We start from the raw sequence: 16634 nt of genomic DNA, 5'->3' as shown, positions 1-16634 counted from the left end.
CAACACTTATCTTAGCCCCTCTTTCACCTGCTCCATTTTTGTCCTTGTTGTCCAGGATTCTGGCAAGGTTGGTTGGTCTGAGTGTGTGTGGATTTTCTCAAAATCCTGACTGTGAATTAGTGTGTCCTTCTGCCCATTTGTATGATACTGTGTAATTAAATCTTTCTCATATACATACCATTTTGCAAGCCAAAATATAATTTTACTGGCACTACAGTAAATATTGTTCAAATTAGTTGTGGTTTGCAATAAACGTATACACATATCTATGTTTAATTCGGAGCCTGCACCGTTTATACTTGCAACAGCTAACTGCTGTATGCCCCCCAATCTGCCATCAATCGTAAACGGTCTGTGGAATTGCTCGGAGATAAACACTTTAAATTGCGTGGACGTCACGGTCAGGTAGAGCGCAGTGAAAGTCGCTCGTGAACCTAGAACCGGGCAAACCCAATAGGTACAGTGAACAGCATAGTGACGCAGCAATGTCTCGCACGAGCTTCCCATCATTCATTTCACAAGTTATCAGGGGCTTAGCATTGAATGGCACTGGACCTGATGCTCAGCGTTGTCGGTGAGCAATGAGGTCCTATTAGATGTGGTTTCATCTCGACTTCATATCTATCAGTTGTGGGAATTTACAAGGAAGGTTGAACTAACTTGGAAACAGCGAAGATGGACGTATCGCAAACCAACTACTGTCTATTTAGTGATATCTCAAATTCAGTAAATATCGAGACAAAATTAATTTTACCGAATTGCTGCAAAGTGGTCCGGTGGCGCAGCCGTGTCATATAGGCATCCTGGAGAGAGTGGCTAGCCGAGTCACTGCGTTCGAACCTCAGAGAAGAATTTGCGATGACAAGCAGGTTAATTTGAAAAGCCCGTGAGAAAATCTCTCACTTGTAATTATGTGAGTGATGGTCTAACGACTTGAACTTTTCTCTCCGCTATCTTTATTAAAGAACGAAAAGGTTGCATTCATTTGGAATTGAAGGGATCATATCAAGTCTCTCTCATGGATTGTGCCGATGTTGTATTTTACTTTGAATTCAAGCCCACAGAGTCGCCTTAGGGACTTGTCAACTGATATTTGTTTCATTTTTCAACACCGCTGCATTGGATCAAAAATGGATTTGTCATTGTAGACTACTCCTGCTGCTGAAGACCGCGCTCTCCTTTGGGTGTTTTTGACTTTTCTTTCTCAACGATGCAGCTCATCCGACTAGCGTGGGCTTTAACGGGAGCTGCAATCTGCTGTTTCGTTATCCTCCTTATTCACTCACATGTTCTAAAAGAAGGTAATTCCTTATTGATCTCTTCTTGCCTTTGTAGACCATTATTCTGAAACACACGTTCTATTTTACAAAGACTATGGCATCCTTTTCAAAGACTTTGTATTCATGCAATTTTATTGCATACCGTTTGGTCTAAGTACTTGGTTTGTGAAGATGATTGGTGGTCTGTGTTTCAACTATAAGACACCTCTATGTCCCCTAAAATAATGATTTTAAGTATGCATAGATTTGTAAGCTGTAGTTAATAAAATATACACATTTCAACAGGTAATATTACAGTAAATAGCATGCCTGGTGCATATATATGACGTGTGTGTGTGTGTGTGTGTGTGTGTGTGTGTGTGTGTGATGAGGAGAGAGAGACAAAATGAGGAAAACAGAGAGAAAGAGAGAGAGAGAGGGAGAGGGAGAGAGAGAGCAATGTTTTAGGGCAGTGGATTGAGAGCTAGAAAGGTCTTTGTTAAAATTATTGATTTAGTTATCCTTCAATAGATGACACCAGAGTCATAATGATGTGCAATGCCAGGGGTCAATTGTAATGATATGTTATTAGATTTTTTTGGGGTGACTAATACATGCAGTACTCAGTTCGATACACACAGTACATGCAGTTCGATGTTCCAAATTACATTCACATTTGCAGAGAATGCCAGCCATATGTTTTGGCTTTTGAAAGGGTCTGTTGTAATCATACGTTTACAGACAACAGTGGTTGCACACACTTAATGGTCATCATTTTAATTCACAATAAGATTGGTGTCCACTAATGCAATTGTGCCAGAAAATAATAACATCAAATTTGGAGATTGGAGTCCAAAAGGAATGTGATGGCGAGAGCTGTTGCAAACAATTAACTTGGCTTGTTCCTGGTGAGTGGGTAATCCACTGCTTTGTGACGGGTGCCTGGAATGGAAGAATGGGTGACGCACCGTGTCTCTTTCCCCTGCAAGTGGGCTTTGTAGGAATAAATGGCACAACCATTCCTTCATCCCCCTTCACCCCATGTTCCTGCTGAATCTTTGTGAGAAAAGCACACTGGTAAAATGAAGTGCTTTGTAACACCAAAACTAGTGGCAACTGAGCTGCCACTGACTTGAAGGAAACCAAACCTTAACTTTGCTGGAGTATTAAAACACATCTTGCTGAGATGTTTTGAAACTTTACATGGTGTGTTGAGTCTTATACAACACCTTGCCAGGGACTGGGAGCACTACTGGAAAGGCTTGAAAACATTATGTTGGTGTTTCGAGTCCTGTGTAGTGCCGAATTAGATATCTTCTTTGTTGGTGTCTTTTCCTCTCTCTGAAGCTTCTAAACACCATTATAATGTTTTGAACAAATCATTGAAATGACTTGCATACATTTAAAAAAATAAATATATATTTAGGGGGGTATTTTTGTCACTGTATTGAGACAGTTATGAAATGAGAGAGGGGATAAACAGATTGAAGAGATGGAGTGGTGAATTGAACCCTAGTTGACGGTGGGGAAGAGGGGGTGCCGTGTCTAAGCCGTTTGCTTTCTCACTTGACCATGGGTTCTGCACGACTTGCATTTTTATTAAGTATATGTTATTTTTTGTTGTTGTTGACAATTTCATTTCACCCCAACATTAATTTCTTACAGTGTGGCTGTGTGGTTGAGTGGGTACAATTCCAACGAAATGTACAGCCGTACTGGCCCTTCTGTTTATCATCTGTCTAAATAAAGCAGAATAAATAAAAGGTGAATTATTCTCAGTAGGCCCTTAAATCATCAATCAATATTTAAACCATTAATTGTATGAGAAAAACAGTTTTTGTGTTTTGATGCTACATTTTACGTGCACTGAAACCCTTAAAAACACCCATATTAAGGTTGAAGAACCACTTTGGGTGTTTCAGGGTATGTCATTTATATTTTAAAACACATTCTGTGCATTAAAACACTTACCTTTGGTTTATATTCAAACACCAGATCTCATCTTAAGTGCACTACTTTTCATTATGCAATCATGGTGTTTTGAGACCTTTTCTATTTTTACAGTGCAGAATGACCCATTGTGAACAGTAATTGCTCTCCCATGCATGCCCTATGTTTTACCAAGAGATTAAGTGCGAGTTCCCAATTTTGTTTACGAGATTAGAGACATTTCTTTATAAGATTCATTTGAATGGACGAGGTTAGTGGGTAGTTGCCATAATGGCCTAAGGTCATTTTCATATAAAGGGACACATGAGCACTAACATGTGTTCAAGGGAGCATGTCAAATGAAAGATTAGTCTACATTTTTCATAAATTAAGACCCCTGCCAACTAATGAACACATATTAAGTGATATATGATATATTTTCTGCCTTCTGCAAGTTTAAAAAATATTGCCTTGAAATGTCATTACAAAAACCCCACATATATTTAAGATATTCTCCAGTTACTGTAATGATCTTCCCTCTTGAGGAGGCAAGATAATCAAAGTTCAGATTACAGTAACTGTTTTCGTTCTCTTTCTGTCATCTGGTGGTCAATGCAAGAGTGTGAAAAGTCTGGACTCTCTGTCTCTCTCCAATTGTCACATTTTCTGTCGCTTTCTGACAACTACTAACACTGAGCACCGACCGACAACGGTCAATCTGAACCAATCATAGATGTATATATATATATATATATCACAGGTTTGGACAGCACAGTGCAGTACATTATAGTACAGTAGAGCACAGTAGAGTACAGTACAGTAGAATAAAGTGGAGTAGAGTTCAGTACAGAACACAGGAGAGCACAGTGCAGTAGAATAAAGTGGAGTAGAGTTCAGTACAGTACACAGGAGAGCACAGTAGAGTACAGTAGAATAAAGTGGAGTAGAGTTCAGTACAGTACACAGGAGAGCACAGTACAGTAGAATAAAGTGGAGTAGAGTTCAGTACAGAACACAGGAGAGCACAGTACAGTAGAATAAAGTGGAGTAGAGTTCAGTACAGTACACAGGAGAGCACAGTACAGTGGAATAAAGTGGAGTAGAGTTCAGTACAGAACACAGTAGAGTACAGTACAGTAGAATAAAGTGGAGTAGAGTTCAGTACAGAACACAGTAGAGTACAGTACAGTAGAATAAAGTGGAGTAGAGTTCAGTACAGAACACAGGAGAGCACAGTACAGTAGAATAAAGTGGAGTAGAGTTCAGTACAGAACACAGTAGAGTACAGTACAGTAGAATAAAGTGGAGTAGAGTTCAGTACAGAACACAGTAGAGTACAGTACAGTAGAATAAAGTGGAGTAGAGTTCAGTACAGAACACAGGAGAGCAGAGTAGAGTTGAGTAGACTGTAATGTGCTGCATTGAACTATACTCTACTGCAGCGTTTCCCAAAGTTGGTCAAGCCCCAACTTTGGGGCTTAACGAACCATTTCATGCAATAGTGCGTTGAATTTGTCCTCTGGTGTGACATCGTTATTTAATGTCAATATAAAGGAAAGTTAATGATTCAGAAAAAGACCAAAAAAATATTTGTACACATTATTAGTTACTTCTGTATATAAATCCGTCCTCATATTCCAGAATTTCAATTGAAAAACACATAATTTCCTTGTACAATGACGGTAACGAAGTGTTTCCATATTAAATTATGTGTAAGATTATTGAGAATTTAACCAAACGAAGATTTAAAAAAATATATATAATAATTTACTTGTGTATTATGATGATGTTACCTATTTTGTCCAAGACAACACGTTCTTCTCCTTTTCATTTATCAGTGTCTCTACATAGGACATTATGTCACACTGTTGGACAACAACAGGCAGTCAAATTTTACAGTTAAAACATAATGATACTTTGAGAAGTTTCTGACCACTGTAAAAGACAACTTCTAAACATTAGAAATGGATCCTCGTCAAATATTTTAAAGTGTACTCATTCCAATTAGAGAGAGAGAGAGAGAGAGAGAGAAAGAGAGAGAGAGAGAGAGCGCTGTGGGTAATTTGCACGCCTGCTGCCTTAATCCTTGGGTATTGTAGCCATTTCTCAGGCTTACTCTCTGGAATCGAACCCTGATTCCCCATTTCCTGTGGTCACCACAGTATCACAGAATTAGCGTCAAAAGTTGATAGGGATGCCACAAAGGGCATGCAATCAGCTTGAGGTTATCTAGAGTCACAAACAATTTTGGGGGCACCCAAGATGACCCCACAAGGGTTTTGGGTTTGATAAATGCACCCATCATCGAAGGTCAATCTTCTTTGGCATGTAGAGCTCTAGAATGTCCACCGTTAACGTTGGAGTGATGAAAGATGAAAGGATCCATAACTGATGAGCCATTAGCAGTTTCAATGTACTGGTCATGTGATTACAGACTTGCATGGCATAATCTTTGAGACAAGTATATGCTACTGGTAGGATCAACCAGGTAGCCCCTAGCAGCATTGAGGTTAACCTGGGGGCAGAGCAATGTGCAGGGTCCTGTGTGCACCCTGCAGGAGGCCTCGACCTGCCCACAGCCGAAGCCGTGGGAACCAAGTCGCCCCTTGAGAGGTGATATATTAGAGAGTTGGTAAAGGAGTATACCACACTATGGAGCCAACAACAGAGTTTTAGAAAAGTAATGTGTCTCTGATGCTGGCATGTACTGAACTGCCCTGCCCTGCCCTGCCCTGACTTAGGAATTGCTGCCTGGGCGTGCCATGCCCCGCACAGATATAACATCGGAGGACCACAAAGATAGGCGGGTTGACTGGGTCTCGCTCGGAGTGAGGTCGGTCAGGGCATATTGGATGCGGGGTGAACATTCTCCAAAAGAGGCCCTTTCGATGGGGGCCCTGCCAGGGTGTATCACATATGTCAATTGGTCAGGAGAAGTGAAGCTGTTGGGACACTCAGAGTGGTACCAAGGAGATGGTTTGTCAAATGCAGGATGTGAGAACCAGGGGTGTGAGCAGTACAGCCAGGCCCTAATATCCACCTGCACAATCAATAGGGCCAGTAAAAGAAAATGGAACGTTCCCAGGTGGCAGAGACATTTCCCTGAGGTCGCTGGAAGATTAGTCACATGCATGGAGTGAGAACCAGGCATGGGAGAATAAGTATGTAGAATTTGCACTCAGAACAACTTATAAGGATCAAAATTGCAAAAGCATATGAATAGGTATCATACTGTAGATTTTATTTGATGAATAATAAGCCTAAAAAGGTCATTTTAGACGTTTATTGATGGGTTATGTCCAGAGTGACAGCAATTTCCTCTGGCGTGAGACCATCTTCATGTTACACCAATGAAAGAAAGCTGTCACACCATTGGACATCTCATTCTGTATGGTCCATTTGGGTTTTATTGTGAAGGGATGAATCGAAATGTACAGAAACTGGAGGAAATTGAGGGAGAGTCATGCTTTTTACATTTCAGTCAAGGAAAAGGTTTAGTATTTTTTCAGTCTAGTCCAGGGGAGCATCATGTAAATTGTAATTGATGAAATGTCAATATTTCTCAGTGTTTTAGAATGAGTTGCTTATTTGGCTACATCGATGTGCCCCTCATCTCTGATTCTCTATGTGTTTATCAGAGTTATTGAGTAACTTACATTGTCATGCTGAAATGTTAAGCAACTGCCACGGCACAATCAATCAGAAATGGACAGCTCATGGTGCGGAAAGTAGGCAAATTCGAGGAAGCATAATTCATTTAAACTGTTCGATGAGACATCGAGACATTTTAATGAGACTAACAACAAGAGGGCTTTGTGTTGGCACCTATTTCTTCATAGTTAAGAAATAAGAGGTAGGCCTACCTGTGAAAGAAGAAATTAGGCTATAGGCTGCTATATCCATAAATTTGTTGGCCAACTCCTCCACCCACCATGCACTCTTCAAATAGCCTACTTCCGTGTCAGTGAAGGGCTGGTTAAATGACCAAATTGCCCTCTAGTGGCCTCATGGGTGGAATTATATTAATATTCTTCAGAATTAAACATTATTTTTAAAAACATGCTGAAAATCTGGTGCTCTATTTCAGTCTTCTGTGATGTATATAAAGTGTAATATTGGGGTGCAAACTCAAAATTGAATACATTTCAACTACATATCTGACATGGTACAGGTGTCTTCTTTTTTAAAGACCATAACCATGTGTGTGAGTTGTATACTTTTGTTTCAAAGTAGATTTGTTTAAGATTACCAAGAAAGACCCTGATTTAGCCCACTGCAGTAAAAGGTTCTTAAGTTAAAACCAGGATTTGAATTGAGGTGGTATTAGAGGGTATGCCATAGGCCTACCTTTTAGTCAAGAAAAATGGCAAAAGGCACAGGCCTACCCATTGTTAACGTAATATTTTGAAGATTTTAAAACAGGGCTGGTTATATAAAGTGATCTATAACAGTGCTTCGGTCCGTGATGCTTTAGGCTAGAAATAAGCTGTAAAATACGTGACTCCGATGCATATGGGGATATCATTGTTTAGTTTCTTTGACATTCAGAAGCTGCACTTCAACTTTCTATAGCCAAGGAGACAAACAATAGACTTGGCTTGGGAAGTAATCTAATGCTGTCACTATCAATTGATTAAGCTATTCACTTTCTGTACAATAGAAGATCTTTAAACCCAGACAGCTTTTAAGGAAACTCTTGTGACCTTCTCTCCTTGGGTTAAGCCAGGGATATAAAGGCACAAGGCAAGACCCAGATGCAGGCACAGGAGGCAGATGGTTGCAGTCTTACAATGTTTAATAATCCAACAGGAGTAGGCAAGAGAATGGTCATGGACAGGCAAAAAGGTCAAAACCAGATCAGAGTCCAGGAACAGAGTGGCAGACAGGCTCGTGGTCAAGGCAGGCAGAATGGTCAGGCAGACGGGTACAAAGTCCAGAAACAGGCAACGGTCAAAACCAGGACTAGAAAAAGGAGAATAGCAAAAGGAGTACAGGAAAAACACGCTGGTTGACTTGCCAAAACATACAAGACGAACTGGCACAGAGAGACAGGAAACATAGGGATAAATACACTGGGGAAAATAAGCAACACCTGGAAGGGGTGGATACAATCGCAGGTGAACCAGATCAGGGCGTGACAAGGGAAGCAGAGTAGCCAACAAGCTTCCATTTGTCTGCATCTGTGGGCATATGGGGTGGAAAGCTAGGCCTTTGAAAGTACCATGCTCAGATTCCTAATTACATCTCAGATTTAATTATTTGCATTGCAACCAAGAAGTGAGGGTATACAGTAGGCGTGTTCTCTGCTATCCACTTTGTTTAAATGATGTAGTCACACCAAAGGGCCAAGAAACTAACCCCTTTTATGGAACTGGCAGAAAAATGTAACATTTTGATTCATATTTCTAATAAAGCTTAGTCTATTCAGACCATGTGCTCCAGCAATGTCTTCTGTACTTCTTCATTGCAAGATAACCCTCACCGTGCAATGTTGCACAAACTCTTTTTTTTGTCACACCATGTGGACATTGATTTCATTTTGTGACAACACCAAATCAGAACTATTTTGAAATATCATGAATTGACTTGAAAATATCATGAATTGATTATTTCTTGAAAAATTCTTAAGAGTTTTGATTAACAGAGCAGAACAGGGGAATTGTATTTGTTTTTTAATTCATATGAAATGAACAGCATTGGAAAAGTATCACATTTGGTTCAACATTTGGGAATATTTGTGCAAATATCTGGTATTCCCTTGATAATTTTACATAAACAGTACTGACATAGTGGATATTTTTGCCATGATTTGTGTCTTTCAAATGAATATTGTCTGTGATTTTATTGAGCAGAGAGTGAAGAATAGAAGGGAATATGATGTAAGCAGCAGTGTATTGTATGGTGCACAGCAAATCGGTTAGTTTTACAGTGTGGATTTTTCAGTGTAACATTTAACCACGCCCATCATTATCATTTTTCCCAGCATGCTCTTTAGCATGTTGATTTTCTGAATAGTTTGTTTTAATATCTGTGTTTTTGCATTATACATTGATTGGTTGATTAGACTTATGCTACACAAAGATAAATAAAAAACATTCTAAGCTATTCCAATCTGTTAGTAGTTGGACTTATTACACCCATTACTGAAATGGTTGTGCCAGTTTAGATGATTTAGGTTGTCTCATTCAGCAATTTTGGTGCTACTCCTGAATGCAGATTGTGGGTGATTAACAGTTCATATTTTCTGGATTTTAATAGGAATTACACATCACTTTGAAAGTGAGAAAAATTTGACTTGCAGGCCTTTTTTTATCAAAATGTGTTTTCTTTGGCAGAAATGCCTTCTGGAATGTGTAAACTTTGATGGGCCTTAATAATAAACTTGTATGCTATCTGTAAAGACAAATACAATTGTTAAATTACAAACGTAGTTGGTTTAGCTACAGAAAAAGCGAGCAACCTTCTCGTTAGACATGATTTACTGAGATAATGGACATGGACATGCTGAGAGATGAGTTCAAATTGGTCTGCCATGTAGATCAATTCTGTCTATAACATGAGCTGGTCAGTATGTGTAGGTAATACATTCTAACACAGCTTTTTTGAAAGATATTACGTAGTAGAACTGCATAACTGTTGCTCTCCACTTTCTGAAGGACCGAGTTTTGAAATCAGTGGAATTTGTCACGAACCGGCTCAAAGCCCGTAACAAAAGGGAGACAACGTGGAGATAAGGAGTAACAAAACATATTTATTAAATAAGTAACTAAGTACAATATACAATGGTGTGTGTAATTAGTAATCAGTAGTGTGAGTGTTTTGCATGCATGAATGTGATAATGCAGGGTGTTGAACGGTGCCAAAGCAAACAACCAAAAACCACCAAGATTCACAACAAAATCTATAAAGGTGTCTGCATGGAGAGAGTCTCTCCATGAATGGGGAAGTGGTGTATTTATCCTGGGACACACCGGACCCAGGTGTTTCCCATGTAGCTGACGACCCTCCCAACTCCGCCCACCGGCATCCTAATAAGGAAACAAGAACAAAGAGAGAATACTGCAGACAGAGTGGGAGGGTCGTCACAAATTAGACTATGACAGAGGAGATGGTGAAAAATTCTGCCATTTGATTGCAAATAAGCAGACGGAGTTGAAAAGAGAACACACAGAAGGCTGTTGTATAAAACACCTGTGTCTGGATTACATCTTCAAACTAAGGGCAACCATGGCATCCGTGACAGAGATGGAGAAGCGTCCATCCATGTATACAGGTAAGAAAGTATAGCTAGTTACATTTTCAGATATTACACGTTTCTAATTTCATCAGGAAGTTATTTTCATTTCCAGCTAAAGTGTACTGTTAGCTAGCTGGCTAACGTTATGTGTATGACCTGTGTAGTTATATTATTCGTATCTCAGAGACATTTGCATTGCTAGTTATAGCCTACTGTTAGTTAGCTAACAATGAACCTGGTTGGTTAGTTACATGTAGATTCATTCAGGGTAGTAATGTTATGAGTTGGGATTAAGGTTCATGGTTTGGCTAGCTAGCTACATGTCTAAGCAAAAGACTCCACTAAGCAAGTAACCATTTCAATAGAATGTTCATAGACATAGCTGGTAAATTCGCTCTGGCTATCTACTCCAATTTCAGAGCACTCTCTTCTGAGTGTGTCAAAGCGCAGAATAAATGATGAATTTACGAATGCTCAACAATATGGTTATCCAAACATTGGCAAAAAAAGCATAATTAAATTGTTGCCAGCAGCACAATTCCAGTCACCAATGCTCTGGACAACATAAAAGCAGCCTAACCAGCTCTGCTAGGGCAAGTAAAATGGTCAGTGTGCTGTTCTCTTATTTCTGTCTGGAAGTAGCAAGCAAGCTAGCCAACGTTAGCCAGTTCGCTTTGGTGCTTGTCTACTGTTGTTCGGTCAGAACGGTCGGATCAATCCTACTCCTTGGCCAGAGCGTCCAGTGTGCACTCTGAACGCTCAGAGAGTGAAATGCTCTGAATTTACGAACTGACAATCCTGGGAAAACTCAGTTTACAAACCCCCAGAGCTCACTCTGAGCACACTATGGCACTCTAAAATAATTTTACGAAAACACCTGGAGTATCAGCCTTTAGTCTTAAACTTTGGTTGTTTAGTACATGGCCTCACATGTGAATCCTTAAAGAGATGGGTAGGGCTAAGACTTAAGATGGTGTGAACGATGCTGAGTGGGTTTAGACAAAGAACTCTCCAGTAGATGCACCAAAACATTCAAGGTCCATTTCCTCAAAGGTCTAGCCACTTTCAAAGCAGAATTACTTTCACATAGTTCCTCAACTGTAGTGTATGATATGCCATTGTTCTAGCTCTGAGTTTCTACTTTTATCCAATGTAAAAAAGCACATTGAGCCGGTCGGTCACATATGGACTGTGTAATGCTTGCTTACTAAAAGAAGAATGTGGCAATTTGTTCTGGAGTAGATCTTATGTTTAAGTGACATAATGATAATACTTCATTTAGAGCTTTGGCCGTATGTTCTTTTTCCACACTCCAACAACTTTGGTAACCAATGCCTCAGTTCAAGGACTGTATCAGCTTTAAGGATCTTTAATGGCCCTCCATGATGAAGAAAAGTGGCATAGCTGAAAACGGGTTTCTTGTTGCATCTGTGTTGGCTTTCCTTTTAGGATCAATTTATTTGGCAGTCCCCGTCTTTGTAGAACATAGGTAATTTGCTAAGCTGCTACCAATTATTTATGTTAAAAAACTGGGTTGACAACCTGTGATCTGTCCTGATACTACAAAGTGGCTTCCTTTCCTTGTCTCTTCCTGCACTGATCATAAATAATTGGGCAGTTAAGTTAGTGCCTTGGTAAATGTATGATATTTAATTCACCATTCCTGTATTTTAAGACCACTAGACCAGTGCACATGTGGGAAAGGAGATTCGGAGAGAATGCCATACACTGTTGTGATACGACAGGGCTATGTTCCACACTATGCTGTGAGTAGAGTTGGCACCACAGGTCTCAGAGTGGTGTGGTAAAACAAACATTCTGGGACCCATAGATTTTCCTGATCCTAAACAAGTAAAACTCTGGACATTATACGGTATGACATAATTAGTCTGTTGTAAAAAGGTTTCATGTCAGCTATGATGGGACCAGAATGTTTCTAATCAGGTCACATGGTTTAAAAAGAAATCCTTGAATGACTCCTGGAGGATGAAAACCCTGTCAAACTGTAGCAACCTTGTACTTGTTCATATGAATTGTATTTTGAAGAAGGTTTGCATCGTTTAGTCCTGCCCTATGCAACTGTAGGCCTAATTACATGTTAACTTACAGTCTGTCTGCTATTGTGTTGATTAATTCCAGTTAGTCATTTTGGATTTTAAAAGTCTAGGATTTATGAAGTCTAGGTAGTCTAGTCAGCCCAAGTTTCTCGCAAACATTTTCTCACAAACAAATGGGCTATAACTAAATACACAATGTTACCGCTTCGTTTTCCCTGACCAGAGCAACAGGGTGCATAGTAGGCAAGGCTATGCAGCTGCTGCTGTTAGTATGCCAACAGTTGATCAGACTGAAATATAGTTTCCACGCAATGTTTCCCTTCAGCATGTCAGATCGCTAATGTTTAGGTGTTTGGCTGCTACATTTATGTAAGAGTTTTTGTTTGTGTCTATCGGGAGTGATGTGTTATCAGGTTTGCGCACCTTGAGCTTTGTGCGTTGTGCCTGTCATGCAAGACTTGTGGTTTCCCATGAATCTGATGTGAAGGACAGAGAAATTGTGTACGAGTTGACAAATCATGAGGCAAATAGAAAGAAGACAAGCAGCCCTTTGCCCTTCTTTTTAAAGCTTTTTATCAATATATTAAACCAAATCAAAGGTGGTGTGGAGCTGCCACACTTGATTGAAAAGTTCTGTGGCAAATGCCGCCTCACCACACATATTATGGCAGCGAGGCTATGTGGAACAAGTTGTGTGAACCTTTCTTAAGTTGCAGTTACACCCCCAAAACGTCTGACTTTCCATGTGTTTCCACTTTCCAAACTGCTTTGACTTTGGGATCAGGAAGCATCATAACATAGATGATAGGGTCTGGGTTTGTTTATATGCCATGATAATAGAGATATTAACCATTATATGAAGAACAGCAACCGACGATGCATGATGTCAAAAGCAATTTCAACCTAATCATTTTTTCCCGGTCTCGATTTAAAGGCCAAACCAGGGAACCTTAATTTGTGGCATGGCCATGTAATGCAGAGCGTGATTGTTATTCTTATTTTCAATTTGGAGGGGGAAAAAGAAGCTGTTTAATGAATATCCCATATCAACTAATGTCACTTTCTCTTATTCCCTCATCCTTGAATAAATTGCATGCCAGTTGCAATTGTATTATTATGCTATGATTCAGGCTAAGTGAAAAGCAATATCATAATTTATCACTATTCATTATTTGTGATAATGAGTGGGCCTGGCTATAGCTGAGATGTTCATTCCACAATGTAGAGCATCACATTTAGTTAATTTGCTCTCATTGCCTTTTGCCTTTCACTAGTTGTCTTCCTAATGTATCATGGGCGCCATGAATCACATCTCTCTACCTGAAATAGGAGAAATGGAAATGACAGAAAGTGTACCTGATTAGGATATGTAATAACTAGCAGTTGGTGTAGATCCTCAATAACCACCTGTATTAATAACCACCTGTAGCCTCTTTGGATCCTTTTTAAAAAAAAGACCTTGTTAGTGGGGTTGCACTGAATATTTTTATATTGATAGCAAAGTGACCTTCATTTGAATGAATTAATATACCATCAGACCTTAGTTGGTAGAAATGCTTGAATTTCATTCTTAAAAGATCCTTTGTGCAGCAAATTATTTTGGCTCTTTCTCTTTGCGTATCTGTACATCAACTTTACTTATTTTCTAACATTTAAGATCTATATAAAGTAGTGCATGCACAATGTTAGTTACTATATTCAAGAATAACTCAAAGGCTTTCTCTGCTAGTAAATGTCACACTAAAACAAACGAGACAAGGAAGTGCCCTTGACAAATGGCTGTTCACTTATCTATCCTGCGTCATCGATCAACCCAACTTTTTTTGCCATACATCTTTCAATCATCCATCCATCCAACCTTCCTCCATCCATCCAACCTTCATCCAACCTTCATCCAACCTTCATCCAACCTTCATCCATCCATCCATCCATCCATCCATCCATCCATCCATGAAACCACAACATTTATTAGGAAATGCTGTCTTTGTTAATGGTGGGGAAACATGCAGGTGCACATGTACAGTATACTGTATTGATTGTGTAAAGTCTAAACTCCACGGTCCATTTGTCAAAATTGTCATACTGTTGCCCACAAATGGTTTGTGGTAAAATGTAAACAAATGGTCAGATTCTTGCTGAATGATCTCAACAGTGGCTCACTTTTATAATGACGTTCACACCATAAACAGAAATATGCCAGGTTTGCATATTCTAACAGAGTACGCTGCACAATACAAATTGTTATACTCAACAAAAACTCAGAATATGTCTTTGGAGATTAAGTGAATGTGCCCTTGTCAAACAAGCAATAAATGTAATTTAAAAACAGTAGAAATGATAGACTTCAAAGTCATATGGTCAGTCAGTAAATACAGGCACATACATTAAATGAGAAGTGTTTATTCCACATTCTCAGTCCTCTGAGTCTTTCTGAATGTCAATATAAAGGCCTTTAATGAAACGTTCACGTGACGAAGAAAGTGACTTAAAATCACACGCAACATTTGAACTTAGTGGTTGTGAATGTGGGCTCTAGCATTTCTTCATTAGCTGCTGTCTTTTATCTTGTTTACACCTCCCTATTGAATGCGTCTCCCCCCCCTATATTTATTGTCTGTTTAGACTTGGAGACAAGAACTCTTGGTTTCTAGCTGTGCAGCATGGTAGATGGAGGAGTGAAGGAGAGCAATGAACTGGAAGTAATGAGCAGACAGAGATGGGCAGATAGAAAGAACGCTACTGCCATTCTCTGTGGTTACCATGGGATACCCATTACAGACTTTCATCTTTGGCTCTCTGACGCATCTTACATCATCTAAATGTTGACAGAATGCCAATTACTGCAAATAACTACCTTTCTCTTGGGCTTCAACTGGTGCTGAACCAGGTCTTTTCAGCGACATGTGATGCAATATAATTGAAGTAAAAAGCTCTGCTTGTGGCATTCAGAAATGTGTGGGGTATAGAGCTTGGTATAGACAGCAATTTTCCAATATGTCTGTTGAGGCCAATTCTTTTTGGATGGCAGCTGGTTCTGGAGATGGCAGACAGGTTCTGGGTAGTATAAATGAAGGTTTGGGTGACCTGGTGGGTCACAATACATTTTCATTTTCAAAAGCTTTATAAATGTCACAATATGTTTATGCAAAAAATAAAGACATTTCTGTCAATTTGATTTCTTCATTGAAACCATGTATTGGTAGATGGAGTGCATATTCTGATGAAACATCTTTCATGTTTACCTTTAGCCATGTACACACAAGCTACATGAGAAATTCCTTTTCACTCGAATGCAACCATTTTGAAATGTTGACCTCTGTCACTTTTCTTCATGGAAATAAGCTGTCAAGCTTTGATATCTCCATGTGAGCAGTGAAAAGAGGAAGATGTGATAACCGTTATCAGACTCTCTTTCACTGGCCGCCTGAGCAGTGGGAATTAGAGTGATAAGATACTTTTGACCATGTAGTGTATGTGGACACCAGCCTCCACTCGTCTGGGAGAGCATTCCACTAGATGTTGGAACATTGCTGCAGGGACTGATGCTAGGCGATTAGCCCTGGCTCGCTGTCAGCGTTCCAATTCATCCTAAAGGTGTTCGATGGAGTTGAGGTCAGGGCTCTGTGCAGGCCAGTCAAGTTCTTCCACACCGATCTCGACAAACCATTTCTGTATGAACCTCGCTTTGTGCACGGGGGCCATTGTCATGCTGAAACAGGAAAGGGCCTTCCCCAAACTGTAACAAAGTTGGAAGCACAGAATACTCTATAATGTAATTGTATGCTGTCACATCCATGAAAAACAGCCCCAGACCATTATTCCACTGCAATTTCCAGGTGGCACTATGCATTCAGGCAGGTAGGTTTCTCCTGGCATCTGACAAACCCAGATTAGTCTGTCACACTGCCATATGGTGAAGAGTGATTTCATTACTCCAGAGAATGTGTTTCCACTGCTCCAAAGTTCAATGGCGGCGAGCTTTACACCACTCCAGCCAACGCTTGGCATTGCGCATGGTGATCTTAGGCTTGTGTTTGGCTGCTCGGCCATGAAAGCTTCATGATATTGGTTAACGAACAGTTCTTGTGTGACGTTGCTTCCAGGGGAAGTTTGGAACTGGTAGTGAGAGTTGCAACCAAGGACAGACAATTT

The 16634-nt window shown here is 39.8% G+C and overlaps 1 protein-coding gene across 1 annotated transcript in view; it reads left to right on the top strand.

The window, feature by feature from the left end:
* Positions 1–429: 429 nt before the first annotated feature.
* LOC112219183 (chemokine-like protein TAFA-5) overlaps positions 430–16634 on the top strand; it is a 110283-nt gene continuing 94078 nt past the window's right edge. Inside the window, exon 1 of the mRNA XM_024380381.2 lies at positions 430–1301. Coding sequence (XP_024236149.2) covers positions 1211–1301 — 91 coding nt within the window. The 5' untranslated portion in view covers positions 430–1210. The remainder of the gene's footprint in view (positions 1302–16634) is intronic.

The sequence above is a fragment of the Oncorhynchus tshawytscha genome, linkage group LG19 (assembly GCF_018296145.1).
Source record: "Oncorhynchus tshawytscha isolate Ot180627B linkage group LG19, Otsh_v2.0, whole genome shotgun sequence".
Classification (NCBI taxonomy): domain Eukaryota; kingdom Metazoa; phylum Chordata; class Actinopteri; order Salmoniformes; family Salmonidae; genus Oncorhynchus; species Oncorhynchus tshawytscha.
This window is presented reverse-complemented; position numbering and strand designations above follow the sequence as displayed.